General features: G+C 42.8%; 1 protein-coding gene across 1 annotated transcript; it reads right to left on the reverse strand.

Moving 5' to 3' along the window:
• Positions 1-329: 329 nt before the first annotated feature.
• Positions 330-15,082, reverse strand: hunk (hormonally up-regulated Neu-associated kinase). The gene is made up of 9 exons (XM_080780020.1): positions 14,502-15,082; positions 11,255-11,547; positions 9,596-9,651; positions 8,895-9,030; positions 8,390-8,517; positions 6,262-6,388; positions 5,336-5,504; positions 4,561-4,714; positions 330-2,616 (listed from the first exon to the last, which is right to left on the reverse strand). Exons 1-9 carry the CDS (start codon positions 14,721-14,723, stop codon positions 1,832-1,834), a joined length of 2,070 nt encoding a protein of 689 aa, XP_080636146.1. The 5' UTR covers positions 14,724-15,082; the 3' UTR covers positions 330-1,831.
• Positions 15,083-17,051: the final 1,969 nt, after the last annotated feature.

Genomic DNA, 17,051 nt, shown 5'->3' on the forward strand with positions numbered 1-17,051 from the left:
CACAAGGTCCCGCTACTCTTGTTAAATTAGTGAAATGTTTGTATATTTTCATACAAACATTTATATATTTAAAATTGGAAGCAGTGTATTCGTGCACAGTCGTGCATTTACGTTTGTGACAGACACACACACACACACACACACACACACACACACACACACACACACACACACACACACACAGTATAGGTTTGAAACCAGACAGTGAGCAGGTGTGACTAAAAGAGCAGACAGACACATAATGGGTTCGGTATAAATATTTAAAATATTTTATACAGCATAAAATCTCTGGACACTCAGACAAAAAAAACACCCATTAGAAAAGCTTACAAAAGATCCCCCCCGAGTCTGTATCAATCTCAGTATCAACAAAAAAAAAGAAGAAAAAATTACAAAGACATTAATTCAAATGTTGACAATAAATGTCAATACCTAAAAATGTGCATGCAAGGATTAAGTTTGACAGAAAGAGCTTCTATCATAACAGTGAGCAGCCTTGTGTGCACGTGGAAGCCTCAATAGTCTTATGACAGCTAATGAAGTGAAAATGCTTTCTTTTTTTCTTTTGAGTGGACACTTTCCTTGATACAGACACCACTGGAGAGAAGTAGAATGGAATCATATTTACAGTTACAAACTTCACATCACGATCCTGCCCAGCCCACCCCAACTCACTTGCAAGTTCTTGGCAAATACGATGCGTTTCCAGTTAACACTTAGGACTATTGCACAAACTACGCCATTAAGACAATATAATGAATGATGCGGTTTTTCTTTTAATGGATGTTAAAATGACACTCTCTCTCCACTGCCATGATCTTAGCAACTGGCAAGGTTGCTAAGATGAATAAGGCTTCGACTTCATCGTCTCTCCATGGATACGCAATGCCTTGCTTTGAGCAGGACATGGCCAAAACATTGACACTTTAGTTACATTCTATGCAACAAGCTGTGGGTCATTGAGGTAGCACAACATACAAGTGGACACTATGATTTATTGAGGTGAACGTGACTCATTTCTCCATGAAGGAGGTGCACAAGAGTAACTACATATCATGTGTTAAATGGCAACTACTTCTATTTTGTCTATTTCGTGTCTTGTCTGTGAATTTAAAGGCGCTATATGCTCAAACACTGCACGCTATGTGGAAAAATCCACACAAGCCCTGTCACCATCAACTGCCTGGAGCTTTAATGTACACACACAATGCAGTGAGATAACAAGCAGAGGAGCACAGACCCTGGTGTTCTTCTAGGATTTGGTTTATAGAATATAGTGCAGTGAACATTTTGTTTTTTGTTTTTCTTTTACACAAGTTACAGCATTGAGGATATACAGTATAGTGGCAGTTGGTCGGTATGAAAAGCCTTCACATCTATGGTAATTGATAATACACCTAAATTGGTCCCTTGACTGGTGTGAATACGTCTACGGCAGTTATAGCAGTATTATATAAGAGAGGGGGGTATCCCTCGCGTAATCTGTGATACAGTGTTCTTGGTGTGTGCATGTTACCTGTGAGTGTAGTACAGTATGTACACCTCGCACTCGAGGCCTATTTTACACAATGTTCCCCGTCCACTAGGGATACAGTGGGGTTTAGTCAAAACCCAGGGCTCAGTTTTAAATCTCATCTTCTTAGTGTCAGTAATTTCTTTAACAGATAAGCATTCATTTTAAGTTGTTGCAAAATCATGTCGTTTTTCATACAAATAAAGGAACAGTTCACAGTTCAGAAGGCCACTCGGAAAGACCACTCCAACTTTACATAGAACGTTCGGAGTGGACTCAAAACCAGTCTCACGTACTCTCTTTTGTCCGTTGGACTCCTCAGCAGAGGGTCTTCAGTGCACCTGAGGCACAAAGGAGGGTCTGCATGGGGTAGGGCGGAGGGGACACCACTTCTTCCACCACCTGCTCTGCTCGGAAGCTGAACGGCTGCAACATCTGGACCTTCTTCTTTAGGAGCTGTCCGATGCCCATGGACGGAAACTTACTGCGGTGCGTGGGGCTGTCTGGATCACTGCTGCTCCCAGTGGAAGGAGGTTTGAACGCAGAGGTGGGGTTGAGGGGGTGGAAGGCCGACTTTGCTTTGGGGGGGCTGAAGGCCAAGGCCGCCTTGGCTTTGGGGGGGCTGAAGGCCGAAGTTCTGGGGGGGCTCCCCACAGTACTGGGCGGACTACCGCTAGTGTCAGAGCACCAATCACTCGACGTGCTCTTCTTGGGCTGGGGGTTGACAATGAGGACGGGCGGGCTGGGGATGGTGGCCTTCTTCAGATAAGACGAGTCCGGATGGAAGGCGGAGACGTGGCGAGGCGGTGAGAAAGTCCCGTTGGTGAGCTTGTACCACGGCGTGGGCGGGGTGTCGTCTATTTGCTCTGCTTTGGACAGGGAGCCGAAGGAGTGCATGCCGATGGGGGACGGTGCTGGAGGGGCGGGCATGTTGTGCTCCGGGCTGGTGTTGACTTGTGGGAGGGTCGCCAAGCGCCTCCGTTGCTGCGGCGTGTTAGGGAAGAGAGGGTGGATCTCCAGGTACTCCATGGAGGATGAAGCCACGGTGCCAGGGGGCGCCAGCGGGGAGTTACGATGGCCGCCAGTTAGAGCGCGCAAAAGACCTGAGGGGGAATGATCGGACAAAATGTTAGTCTTGAGAAATCTGGCCATCTCTGACACTCACATTTCCATATCATCATATTTCACATTTGTTATGAAACATGGTTTGGCGATTGCAGCTCCTCACAACCCTAATGTTTGCCATTATTCCTGGGGCAGTCATATCATTCTCAAGTTTAAAATAGCAGGACACATGATCCTCAGATAGATACCAGAGAATAGTAAACCTTTCTCTTTTTTCCCCCTTAACATTGTCTATTTGCATTCTTGCAATAGTCAGGACTATTTTAGTCAGAATGGCCCACATATTATAAAACGTGACTATTATTTTTGAGGGATTGTCATAATAATTACACTACAGACAAGATATACATTTATTCTTAATTGCTTCCATACACAGATAAATAATATATTTACATACTGTAGACAATGTAGAGACAGATAGTAATTGGATTATGCAAGCAGACAGGTGTAAAAACTTAATTCAATTAAAATGTCTGCTTGCACACAATCATTTCATCTGAATAAAAGGTAAAGCTCTTATCACGCTAGCACAAGCTCCTATTGTTCTTGTGTACCATTGCAAAGATTCCACTCCCACCTGCGGTTAATGCCTCAATTTTGTGGTTGCCGTTGCATAGTTATTGTGAAACACATTGTGAAACACAGAAGATGTGCCAGTCACAGATTGTGTAACGAGGTCACATCTAAAATGCCAATCTTGGGGAATGTGTTTGTGTCTTGGTTTAATTTGTGAGGACATGCCTGCACTTTATAACATGCCACGTCAAGCATGGCTTATGGGCTTCATAGCAATTAATGCAGTCAGATGATGCCATGGAAAGATGGCTCAACCTGTAATCATATTGTCAATCAATTGACAAACATTTAACTAGCTTTCACATTCAAAACAACATGAGTACTGTACTCATGTTGATGTTGATGTTGTTTCTTTGAATGTAAAAGCTAGTTGAATGAGTATGCAAGGCTGGTTGGGGTTCAGGTACAGAAGTCTATTTTATTTTAGTTTATTCTCATTTTCTATTCTCTTAAATAATGTTTTTACCCCTTTTTAATTACAATTTAACTAATTAATGCCAATTAACCCATGCCACACATTTATGTGTTGCCACTGTACCCTATACTGGTTCACCTACCAGTGAGGAGCCCCCACTGGGAGGACGTGGTGCCTTGGCCCTACTCCTCCAATTTAACATCACCTGCTAACAGGCGTTGTCCCAGCCCGTAAGAGTCGCTAACGCAGTGACATAAATCACCCTCCTTGTCTTGATTCCCTCCCCTGAACACGGCCAATTGTGTTCATAGACAATCAGCCAAGCTGGATGGAGCGTGATAGATTTGAACCCCTAGAGGCCTAGACTCTGCAGTGGTGGACAGGTACCCCTGTGCCACCCAAGTGCCATTTTTTTAATATATAATTTTTATCCCACGATTTTGCAACCCACTTTTTTCACCCAGTGTCAATTATCTAATGTAATCCTGGGCGCTACACTTCCTCTGCCAACCTGGGGGGACTGACCTCATGCTTCCTCCTATGCATGAGGAGTCCAAGCTGCTTCTTTTCACCTGACAGTTTCACCCAAGTGTCCTGTTAACACTAACCCTAACCCAAATTGTATTAAAATGTTTGGTACTGTGTTAATACTTTTAAAGTTGTTTGGAAAGCAAAGGAACCCTCTTCTGTTACAGGACAGTAAGGGCCGATTTATATTCCTATTTTACCACTGTTTCGGCGCTGTAGTGCCGAAATGATTTCACATAATGACGTCACATTGTAGGCTCTACACAGAGCCGAACCGACTTTTATTCGGCTCTAAAATAGGAGTATGAATCGGCCCTAAGTGTACCCTGCTATCAGCATGGTTGGGAGTGAATGCTTTGTGTTCAGGCTGCTGTTTACAGCTCTGACACAGGTGGTTCCTCACCTGTCCTGTGTTTCTTCTCCTTGCTGGGCCCTTTGCTGACCGCCAGGTAGACGGGTGTCTGCTTGGGTGGGATGGTGATCTTGTCCACGTGTTTCCTCCACTGCGTTTGGAAGTACTCATTTTTCTCTGCCTTTTTCTCTTGATACTGCATCTCCTGAAACAAAAAGAAGGGGGAAAAGATTACAACAGATGCTTTCTCATTAAGCTTCATGATATTGTGCTTCTAATGCTGTTTCCTGTGAGATTATGTGTTGCTATGTCTTCCTTGATGGCATCATATTATAGAAATAATGAATGCTCTTTTCCAATATCTTTGTTTACAGCCACACATAAATCATATATGCCTTTTTTAATAGAATAAGAGAAAACGCACCCCTCCTATACAAAACCATTGAACTTTAAAGTCCATTTTGACCATGTTAGACTCATTGAAAACACACATCCCTGGTTTTGGTGACAGAAATTGTCTGTGAGGGGTCTGTAACTCATTTAATTTCTTTAATGAAATAAATACCGGTAATTGAAAAAAGGTGGCTCGCATTAGAAGGACAATATCGGTCACTAGAACCAGTGATGTGGGTTTTGGTTAAAGATTAAGTTCAATATGAGGGGGACGTGTCTGATAACATTAATAAAGAATATCTAAATATTGAATCAGGCACCTTAAAAACTGTCTGAGGAGCACACAAAAGCACGGGTAGATGTTAAAAATAACCCCAGAAGTGTTTTTTTAAAGTTGAAATGTAACACCCCTTTAACACAAAGGTTCACCTACTCTGTATTCCTTGGACAGCCTCTTCATCTTGTTGTTGAGGAGGAAGTAGACAGCGAGTGTGTGACAGGCGCGGTTGGTGAGGACAGCACTCAACACCTCACTGTGTTTGTAACCCATCCTCTCTGTCATGTGGAGCAACACTGTGTGGTTGATCTCCTCAATGTGGATCCTGGTACAGGAAAAAACAGATTATTATCACTCAATAATTAGAATATTACTTTACGTACAACAAATAGCGAAAACAGTGTATCTACGACATCACTACATGTGAGATTGTAGATTGGCTATTATCGTTACTTGTTTTACGTAAACATTTTTAAATTTTAATTTAAAAAAGATTGTTTGAATATATATATATTTTTTCTTTTTTCAATATGACCCATCTCTGCAATTAATTCTACGCATATACCGGTATATTTGCCTCTTATGGTATATATAATGTCAATTTTCCCATTAATTATTTATTGTAAATTTATTTTATATTGTTAACACCACATGATGCCACATTTCACACTGTATGTAATCGATTCATATTTTTCAAATTGTTGGATTTATTAATTACATGATTTATTACATTTATTATTATTAATTACATGCACATGACCACAATATTTCAATTTTATTTCCATTATTTCCTTTTAATGAATTCCCATTGAAGTTTCCACCTTGAATATAGATAGAGGGTATGCGCGTGACATCATCAATCATACCCGTAAGTTATGCGGGAATGCCTATTGCCTACTGAGTGGCAAAAAACTACTTTCTGGCCTTGACCGTGCATACATCCAAACAGAAAAGTCCTATCTGATTGCATTAAACGACATTAAACTCACTTTGCCACTCACTGTATGCATGCGCATACCTTCTATTCTTGAATTTTACATGCCTACGTGTGTATGATCATGTGCAGGAGATGGTGGGCTCACCTGTTAAGGTAGGGATGTCCGGTATTTTTGTTGGCCAGCTGTAGCCAGGAATCAGCCATCACCTGGTGAATGTTGGGCCGCTTGGCGGGATCAGGCTCCAGCAGTTTCTTCAGCAAACAGATGGCAGCTGGGATGAAGAGAGATAGAGACGATATGTTTTCATACTCTTTCTTACTTACATTCTTAGTGACTTAGTCTATTCAAAGATAGGCAACTTAAAATTGCCAGAAAGCACGAAACCATTCGACTCAATAGAGCAAACCACTCCACAGAATCATCTGTACTGGCCTATGCTGGTGAACGTTTACGTTTATCTTGCCTTTGTCTCGCTCACCGCTCAGATGTGACTAACCCTGAAAGATAACATGTGTTGTGTGTCCCACTTGAACATCAATTAGTTTTGACGGCCAACACCACCGTGTGATGAATTATGAATTAGGCATCAGGCTGCACACCAGTAGTGCACTGATCACGGACCACGTCCCCAGTTAAGTCTGTGTTATAACACCAGACGCAAGTCTTTAAACGTTAAAAGGAAAAACATTTCTTCACCACCTCCTTTCCTAATTTGCATTTAGAGACAGTTGTGAAGGCGAAGCGTGTAACACACAGCCAAAGCACAGCATTAAACAAAGAATGGCATTCTGATGGCACGCAAGTGTTGGTTGATTAATGAGCGTAGTTGTTCGGTCCAAGAAAGCATGGATGACATGACTACTTTGGTGGTTTGAGTTTCTGCTGGGGTGCTGCATTAATGCAGTGCACTACTATGGTATGTGCAATCAACTTGCCAACAAACAAACAGTATCTATGATAATGATGTTTGAGTTATATCAACTATAATTCTAGCAAACTTGAGCTCAACTATTTGCGTATGTCTTCTTTGCACAATAGCTACGGCACAGACTTACATCAATTTAAAACAATTTGTGCTTGTTCACCTGAAAATAACACATTTTCAACTGTAAAATTGTTTTACTTTCATCAACACAGCCTTGCTACAAAGAATAACCCTCAAACTGAGATAACCGGTTCTTAACGATCAACCAATTGTGACATTTTAATATAGGTTACTCATTGTCATTGCACAGATGCCCAAACAAGTTCAAAATTGACTATCATCTTCCCATCTGGTTTCTCACCACCTCTAATCAGCTTTTGTTCAACCTTTTGATCCTTCAATCTAAAGAAACGATACCGCCTCAGTGTTATCTAAATCCAACCTAAATCCTAAAGTACCAAGTAAGAATCAACATTTTTACCTACTTTTATGCTTGCCTGAACCTGTTATGGTGGTAATCAAGAGTCAACAACTTATATATAACTTATATTATATTAATAAAATATTGATGAACGCTAATCATGACCATCAAATGGCAACATACGAGAGAGAACAAAAAGACACACCGATAAAACATTCCGTTCATAGTTTAATTGGTGAGGTTTGAGGTGTCACTCTAACTGCATAACACTAAGTGAAAGTTCTGTTTTTGAGTTTGTGCACATTTCCAAGCTCCTCCAGAACCACACTTTGAGCAAGGCGTATTTATTTAACCATGCTCCAGAACCAAACGTCTGGAGTGGAACGAGGCACTGTTGTTGATCCAGTGAGAGGTCTTATAGCAAAGATGTTTACAGCTAACCAGCTGGGCAGACAAAAAGGCACGGGACTATAATAAGGCAACAAACAAGGTCTGCCTTCATGAGTCACCAAGGAGCAATCTGCTGCCTGTTTACAGCCACAGAGAAGGCTGAAGACTTTGTCGTACAATAGTTTCAGGGACTAAACTGAACTCAGTGGGTGCAGCAGCCTGCAGCTGTACAACGACACTGCTATCTGAACATGCTGTGTTTTCCTTATATGCAAATTAAACTCCTCACGTTGTATTGTCTTCTATCGTTTGACCTGGAGGGTAACTGGAGCGTTTACTTTTGTCTTTAATGTAACCACAGACCACAATAATGATGGGACAAATTCAACGTGTGTGTGTGTGTGTGTGTGTGTGTGTGTGTGTGTGTGTGTGTGTGTGTGTGTGTGTGTGTGTGTGTGTGTGTGTGTGTGTGTGTGCGCGCGCGTGTGTGTGTGTGTGTGTGTGTGTGTGTGTGTGTGTGTGTGCACGGCGCCTACCTGTACAGAGAGAAGGAGGAAGAGGGTTCATCTCCTTATCCACCATCTTCTGATGCAGGGCTCGTAGACTGAAGGGCTCCACGGTGAAGGGGAGAGTTCCAGTCAGCATGGCGTACATATTTACCCCTCTGAAGGACCAAACACACACACACACACACACACACACACACACACACACACAAATGTTACATTAGGATACAATCAAGTACTGTAAGTATATTGCATCAATGGAAGTGTTTATATGTGATCAAATGTTTAGCTTGTTTGTTTGTCCTTTGTTGTCATTTTTTTGTTCTCTATTGTCTTGTTCATACTATGTCTGTCCTTTTTTATCCTTGCTTGGTTACATTTACTATTAAAATTATAATTAAATCTAAACTAAACTAAACAAAAACCTTAAATGAAGCAGTATCACTGTGAAACTTTACAGCTGGAAACTCTCACAGTTAAAATAACACTCAAGTTTATGACAGACATTCCGAGATGTATTGCGCTGTAAACTCACATGGACCAGACATCCACCTTGGGTCCGTATTTCTTCCTGGATAGCAGTTCTGGGGCGGCATATGCTGGGCTCCCACACTGCGTGCTAAAAGGGTCGGAGTAGCCCAGGATACCGGCACAGTTACTCAGGCCGAAATCTGAAAGAGGGGTAAAGGTCATCGATGAGCGTGTGTTTTATAACCCTCAGGTACCTTGCCCCCCCTTCACCCCACTGCATCACACTTCAGCTCATAAATTGAGAGGGACACCCTTACCATAAAGACAAACCCACAAACAAGAGCACACTTCACTCTGAGGTGAGACCTCATTAGGTTTTAACAGGATGACTAATTGCCCTCAACACCGTCAACACATGTGGAGCAACACAAGCAAAATCTGGAGTGGTCATTTTACTACAGAAATGCACCCGTAACACCAATGTTGAGGCTCTGAGATGTCACATTTGTTCAGTTGCCGTATACAATGCATATAGAACCACCAACATTAAACAAACAGCAGGGGTCGCTCTAGATTTTAATGTCTCCAGCGTTCCCCGCTACAATATGTGTTCTAATGTTCTTTTATATAAATATTCATATATTTGTTCTATGCTGGTTGAATCTGAGTCTTTGTTGTCAGTGTCAACTATCATTCAAGTGAGGGGAAAAAAATAAGAATTAAAGACAAGCTCAGTTGGACAATGGGTGAGTGTTATCAAGTTACCTATAAGCTTTATGTTGTCCTGCTCATCCAACAAAAGGTTCTCAATCTTTAGATCCCTGGGGAGAAAAGGAGAAAAGAGAGAGATGTCAGTCCCTACACAGCTACACGGTTTACATTAGATCACTTATCAAACCGGTCATCAGCAAACACACAAAAGGGATGGATAACATAACAACACCCGGCAAAACTGGGATGGGGTCAAAATTGCACACACACACCCTTTCAATGTGGGTCACACTGACTGATTTCAGGTTCTATTGTGTGTCTACTCTCAATGCTTGTCTCTCGGTCTTATATAAATCCTGTTTCACAGTCATCTACATAGGCCATCTCACCACACGTTCCATACAAATGTGCATTTTGTGTTCCAAGAGTTACGAAGAAGGGAAAAAGTTTCTGAGAACAGACGCTTTTGAATGATCATTGTTTTCATCCGAAATTTGATTGGCGCCACACTAATACGTTTCGGTTTCGGTTTAAAACGCATAACTCTTTCTATGTTTATGCCTAGCGTACAGCAGCATTTTCAAAACCCTAAAATGGTAACTTTTGAAAATGCTACTGACCCCGTTTTAGAAAACGGGATTGCATATTTGCGTTTAAGTCTGGTCGGGCAGAAGGGGATAATTTAAAAAACAATGATAACTGGTCTGGAGTGAATTATTGTCTTATATAAGTCTTTAAAAAACTAAATTATGAATCATATTTTTTACAAGAAAGTAGTCCCTGACTGCCTGCGCAAACCAAATTAATTATTAAAATGTATGAAGAAACTTCCGTCAGTCTCATTGTGCAGCTCTGCCAGTCGTCCATTGCCGTTTCTGATATTGGCAAAGAAATCTCACAAATTCGCTATTTTCCTGACATCAGAGCATTTCCCAGCCCTGCCCAGTATTTGTCAGTCTCATCTTCCTGCAGTTCTCCTTTAATTTGAGAAATGAGTTTAAGTAAAACGGTGAAGAGGACATAAATAAATATTTTTTAATTGAATACACCATTCATAAAATGAAAATGTATTAGGCAAAGGTTGAATGTTTTCAATTATGAGGGTATGGGCAAAGTGTTTGTTAGATAAGAAAATAATTAGAATGACATCCAAAACTTAAAGTTGTACTTGCGGATGGTATGCCACTGTAGTCTAATTCTCCAATACATACCAGGTGGTAAAAATTGCAGTGGTTCTCAAAAGAAAATTAGATATATAATAATAATAATAATAATTTTAAACTATTTGTTCCAGTGTTATCATTGAGTAAATACTGTAGGTTTCGGTAAATCACAGATGTATTGTAATGTGCACAACATGGGTTTAACCCACACTTTGTGAAAGAGGTCAGGATCATGTCTGCGGGTGCCCATAAGATCTTGCAATAAGCTTTAACCTACAAACAGCACAAAGCTGTATTAAGTCTTAAGTTATCATTGGCATATGTCTGTCCTTTGTCGAGACATTCAAATTAATTCCATTGTTTGTGTACACATTATGTGTAACGTGTGTGTGCGTGCATGTGCGTGCATGTTCGTTCCTGTATGCACGTGTATGTGTGTTCCTGCGTGTACATGTGTGCTCCTGTGTGTGTGTGTGTGTGTGTGTGTGTGTGTGTGTGTGTGTGTGCGCGCACACATACGTCCACACTGGATGTTTTGAGTCACTCTCACCTGTGCACCACTCCGGCCCTGTGCAAGTGCTCCACAGCCATCACCAGCTGGCGGACATACTTCTGCGTCTCGCGCTCGTCCAAGCGCTTCTTGTCGTAGATGCGGTTCATGAGGTTCCCGCCGGGACAAAGCTCCATCACTAGGTAGTAGCTATTTTCGGTCTCCAGGATGTCCAGGAGCTGGGTGATGTTGGGGTGGCGAATCATCTGTTGGATATGGCCCTCCCGACGCAAATTCTTGGTCACGTACGAGTCCTTCTTGGCCTTTCGCTTGTCAATTACCTTCACCGCCACCTGGAGGAGGAGTGTAGAGAGGAGGAGCAGGGAATTGGGATGGTAGGGGAGCAGAGGAGAAGGGAAGAGAGGGGGTTTCATTAGATGGAGCTCTGAGTTAGATGGAGCTCAGATCAGCAGGCACTGGCAGTTTGACATATGACCTCTGTGAGATGGGATATTGTTAATATCCATGGAGAATATAACACTGCTGCAGCTTAAATGAGAAATATGTGAGAGAGGGGGGGGGGGGCAGAGCGAGAGAGGGAAAGTAGTGGTTTTGTGTTCTCGCTAGCCAAACAGGTGATGGCGTAGCTGGTCTCCAGTGGCGGCTATATGAGTCGACTCGGGCCTCTCCCTTTCTCACAGCTGCTACCAATGTGGAGCAGCCGCTTTCACATGGTTTGGGGAGGCGTGTGTATGTGTGTGTTTGCTCAGAGTAAAGCCACCATAAACTGGGTAAAAGCAAATGTTACCCTATCTCTCATGGAGGGGCCATGCCAAATGGACGGTTAATACCCGCCCCCTATTGCCACATAGTTGCCATAAACCACTTAAAGAAAAACACACTTGGGGGGGCAGCGACAAATGTACGCTGCAGAAGGCTTTCTGAACTTTGACTCCTCTCATTTCCCCCTCCCGGATTCAATGGAAGGCAAAGAGTTGATTCTGGAAGATGGCAGGTGGGTCAACATTGTAGGAGTTCTCTCAACGCAGAGCCATCCACCTGCGTTTCCAACCGTGTCAATGACACTTCTCTCAAATGGAAATACAATGTCACTTTTGTTGAGTATAAATTAGCCTTTATTGCCTGGCTGCCACCCACAGAGGACAAATACATACCCACCTTCTCCCCACCTCTGATTTAACATGCGTAGAGCACGATGCTGTCCTGACACGCCGCCTCACAAATCACCCCAACGCAAGCCCACGAAGACAGTAAAAGACATCACCCACAGAACCAATCAACATGCAGCCATTAAGGCGTAGTGGAGGTCAATCGGAAGGGTCAGACTATAGATGGGGATGGGGGACAGGGTCTCTCTTCTCTCCTCTCTGTCCTTCCTCTGACTTTACTTTCGTCCTTCTTCTCCTCTCATCTCCAATAATTAATTTCAAGGGGGGTGGGGGACACCTCTGACACGTTTTATGATCGGCCATTAACGCACATGGGCTGTGTGTCTGTCTGTGTGCGCACTGAGCCGGTCACAATATATGACCAATGTTTATGCCAGGGGTGCTCTGCGTGTAGGGGGATGGGGCACAGTATGTACAGTAAGCTATAGGGGATATGGGGGATGGGGGTCTGGAGGGGGAGGGGGTCTCCCGCCAGGGGGCCTCTGTTGTTTATCCTCATCCCATCAGACAGACAAAGCGGGGGGTGGGATTGGGGTACAGAGGGGAAAGTGGGTTACAGACATCAAAACAAGTCTGTATTACAAACAATGACCCCGGGCTCTCCAGTGCCCCCCCCCCCCAAAAAAAACCCTGTATCTCACATCCCACCACCACCCACAAACCTGTTGACCTCTCTGCCCTGTCTTTAGATTTAGAAGGATGGTAAAAAATGATCAGGGAACCATAATTTACCCTGCCGCTGACCTCCCATCCCAACGCAGTCTGTCTGAATGAACTTGCTGCCTCCCTCTCTGGGCAGCATGGCTGCCGCACCTCGTGGTGTCTCAGTCTGTCACCCACAGAGAGAGACAGAGAGAGTCACAGCCATGTGTGTGCATTGCCATCATGTGATTGCTTGTGTTTGCATCATCCCGCAACAAAGAGAGCCAGGGCTGGAAGGAAGAGAGCGGAGAAGAGGAGTGCTTTCTTTTCTGCTCACAGCAACAGTGAAAGGCATATTGTGGGGGGTGTGTGTGTGTGTGTGTGTGTGTGTGTGTGTGTGTGTGTGTGTGTGTGTGTGTGTGAGAGAGAGGTAGTTGGGGGGGGGGGGGGGGGGGGGCTAGGGGGTGAGCTAATCCTGAATTAATTCAATCAGAATTTCATGTCACGTATAGCCTATGCACAGTGAGAAAACACATGGGCGATAACACACGTGGATGTAAATAGATAGCCATTCACACATAATGCATATAGCCATTCACACATGTAGGCTATATGGCTAAATATATATAGGGCCCATTGCAAAATGGGGTGCTTGTTTTTCCCATATGCAAATCCCTCTGGCTGCCCCTCAAAAAGAAAGAGCCTAGGGCAAGACAAAGGCAGCCAGTGGCCGATGGTGGTCCATATCAAAGCCCCACTGAATCCTAATGAGATGGGAGCCCATTTATCAAAGACATGGTTTCATATGCAAGCATCAGCTCTGCGTTCGCATAGGCCAGGCAATTTCCTTCCTTCACCTATCACAAGCGTGCGCGCGCACGAGTAGTGAGATCACCGCCAGCCAGGAGCCAGACAAAGCACACGTTCAGAAAAGGTGCGCGTGCGTGGAGTGCTCACGAGCATGATGCAGCCATGCATGCGCGCACGCACAATCGCACATACACAGTAAATATTGTCAGAACTTGGCTGGAAAATAGCATCGGCCCGCTGTGCTTATAGTCCAACATCTGGTGACTCCATATGAGCTCATTAATATGATTCTCAATATCAGTTATGTGCATCACTTTCTCTGAGGCTGATAGTATAGTTGACTGTCAAGGTATGTCGTTTTAGGACCGCACTGAGAACACGCCTCTCCTCAGTCTGCTGTGCTGTTACGCAGGTTTAAACAGCTGTCATTATCGTGGGTATTTCTCCACAATATTAAAAACGATAACGTGTGGTGGAACTGTAAATAGTAGCCTACACGTTTAGTAGTCCGCCTGTAAAGGTGTATAAAAAACCCTGGATAGGCTGTAGATAGCCATAAAAATAGATATCTGTTTTCCCCCCCTCTATAAACGTAAATGTCAAAAGTCTATAATAGCCTATATGCGTTAATTATGTGAAACACACAAGCATCTTCCAAAACGTACCTTTTCTCCCGTTAGTGAATGAAGACCTTCTCTAACTTTAGCAAATGATCCCTCTCCCAGCTTCCTTCCGATCAGATAGTTCCCGACCCGTTTCGTGTGATAAAAGTTCCTCAGGATGTCCGCGGCCGGGCTGCCGAGTGACGCCGGGATAACGTTCTCTTTCCCGGCGGTTTCCTGGGTTGGAGCTTTATTCTCATTTAAACGGTTACTGTCAACCACCATCTTGATGCTGTGTCGTTGTCAACTTCTGCAGGGTGCTGGGTCTCAAATACAACGTGTCTGTCCGGTGAATAACGGTCATCTAAAGAAGCCTATGTGACTATGTCCAGTATGCCACTAAATGGAAACCGGAGAGCGCCACCTGTTATCCCAAAGAATGTAGTGAGCGCACTCAGCAGCAGCAGTACCCCGATCTGGATATATTAACACTTAATTAGTGCACAACTGCCTTTTATAAGCTTTCAATTAACAGAGGAAAAACGAAACCCCTAGCAACAGTCCAAGGTGACGTAACCTTTCTTAAATGCATGAAAGAGAATCAAATGCTTTTCTCAGTCAGGAGCGTTCCTTTTCTCAGTCCTCACACATGGCCATCTACTGAGTAATGTAGACACGGCAGCGTGTTTTCTCAGTTTGAAGCGTCTTTCCCGGTCGTCTAGAATGGGCGTTCTTGTTGTGAGAGCACGGCGTGGATTCTCATCCAATGGGCGCCGCCGGGCGGAGCCTCGCGTCTCGCCACAGTGCGCTCGAAGCCTCGAACCCCTCACAGCGCAGAACAAAGACGGCGATATTTTCAGTGAGACTGACTTGAGTCAATCCAGAGATTTTATATAATAATATTATATATTATTAATTGATGAATTAATTAATTACTTCATTGATTGATTGATTGATTGATTGATTCATTCATTCATTCATTCATTCATTCATTCATTAATCAATCAATTAATTAGTTACTTCATTAAAAAGCCGTTTGCAAATTTTGCAATTGCAATTTTTAAGAAACTTTAGTGGCTGGCTGGTTAAATGGTCTAAATCGGACGTAGCCTAGGCCTACTCCCGAACATATATCTAGAGATTGAAATTGAATAATCTAATGAGTAATGACATTAAATTAATATTCATTATTTAACCATTAAACTTAATTGCTTTCGCTTGTTGAGTATTTTTGACTGCATGGAGTTTATGCAGCCGTTTCATTTAGCCTACTCGCTGTTTTGCCCAAATGGTATATCATACAATTGTGATTGTAAATTAAATTGATTTGTTTTCTGATTTAAAACCTGTTTTAACTCAAAGTAGGCCTACTGTAATTAAACTATACTTGACATAGGCATATGTGTCAGTGTCATTAAAGTGTTGTCATTGTCACAATGGGATAAATTAGGTTATGGTCGCGGACACCTGCTGCGACATGGATGCCTTTCAATTAAGATAATTAAATAAATACTTTTATCTAGGCTACTTTAAAACAGTTTCTATTTTATTAATACAAGCTCTAATTGCGATGGTGCTCAATTATCGGATGCTACCTCAGCTAGGTTACCTGTGGACAATTCATTGAACAGGTGGTGCTGAATTTGACAAATTAATTTAATATATAGATTTTTCTTTTTGGGTATTGACAATGACAAATATGCATCATTCAAATCGCACACACGCCATGCCCTGATATACAGAACAGAACCTTAATCATGTTTCTGGAAGGAGAAATGTAATCCATTGTTTAACATAGCCTGCAAACATGGCATGCACACATCATGCACATGTTCAGGCTACCGCTACCTTGCTTTGCACGTACAGTAGCTTACACATAAAACTAGACAATTAGGGAGCCAAAAATAAAAGTAGCCTATAGCACCATCTATTGGCATATTATGTAGCCTACAGAGAGCCATCTATCTAAGGCTCTTGCCTATATTACTATTACGTTTGTATTCATCTTCTAAGGCCCCAGCTGTCCTTCAAGTGATTTTTGACGGGGGGGGGGGGGGGGGGGGGGGGGTCATATTTTGTCATGATTTCACCCCCCTCCCTAACTAAGTATTGGACAGTATTAAGATGTTGATATTACTTTTGTATTCAAATGTATAGGGCTCCAAATCACACCTTAGAAAGAAGTTGATATACTTTTGTATTCATCTTATAAGGCCCCAGCTGTCCTTCAAGTGTTTTTTGACTGAGGGGGTCATATTTTGACAGCAGTAACTGCCTGTCATAATTTCACCCCCCTCCCTATTTATAAGTATTGGACAGTATTAAGATGTTGATATTACTTTTGTATTCATCTTATAAGGCCCCAGCTGTCCTTCAAGTGTTTTTTGACTGAGGGGGTCATATTTTGACAGCAGTAACTGCCTATCACAATTTAACACCCCTCCCTATATATCTAAGTATTGGACAGTATTAAGATGTTGATATTACTTTTGTATTCATCTTATAAGGCCCCAGCTGTCCTTCAAGAGTATTTTGACTGGGGGGTCATATTTTGACAGCAGTAACTGCCTGTCATCAGTGGAGTGCACAGACTTTTAGAGGGGCTGGTGCTCA

The sequence above is a fragment of the Protomyctophum bolini genome (assembly GCF_963924005.1).
Source record: "Protomyctophum bolini genome assembly, chromosome: 13".
Taxonomy (NCBI): domain Eukaryota; kingdom Metazoa; phylum Chordata; class Actinopteri; order Myctophiformes; family Myctophidae; genus Protomyctophum; species Protomyctophum bolini.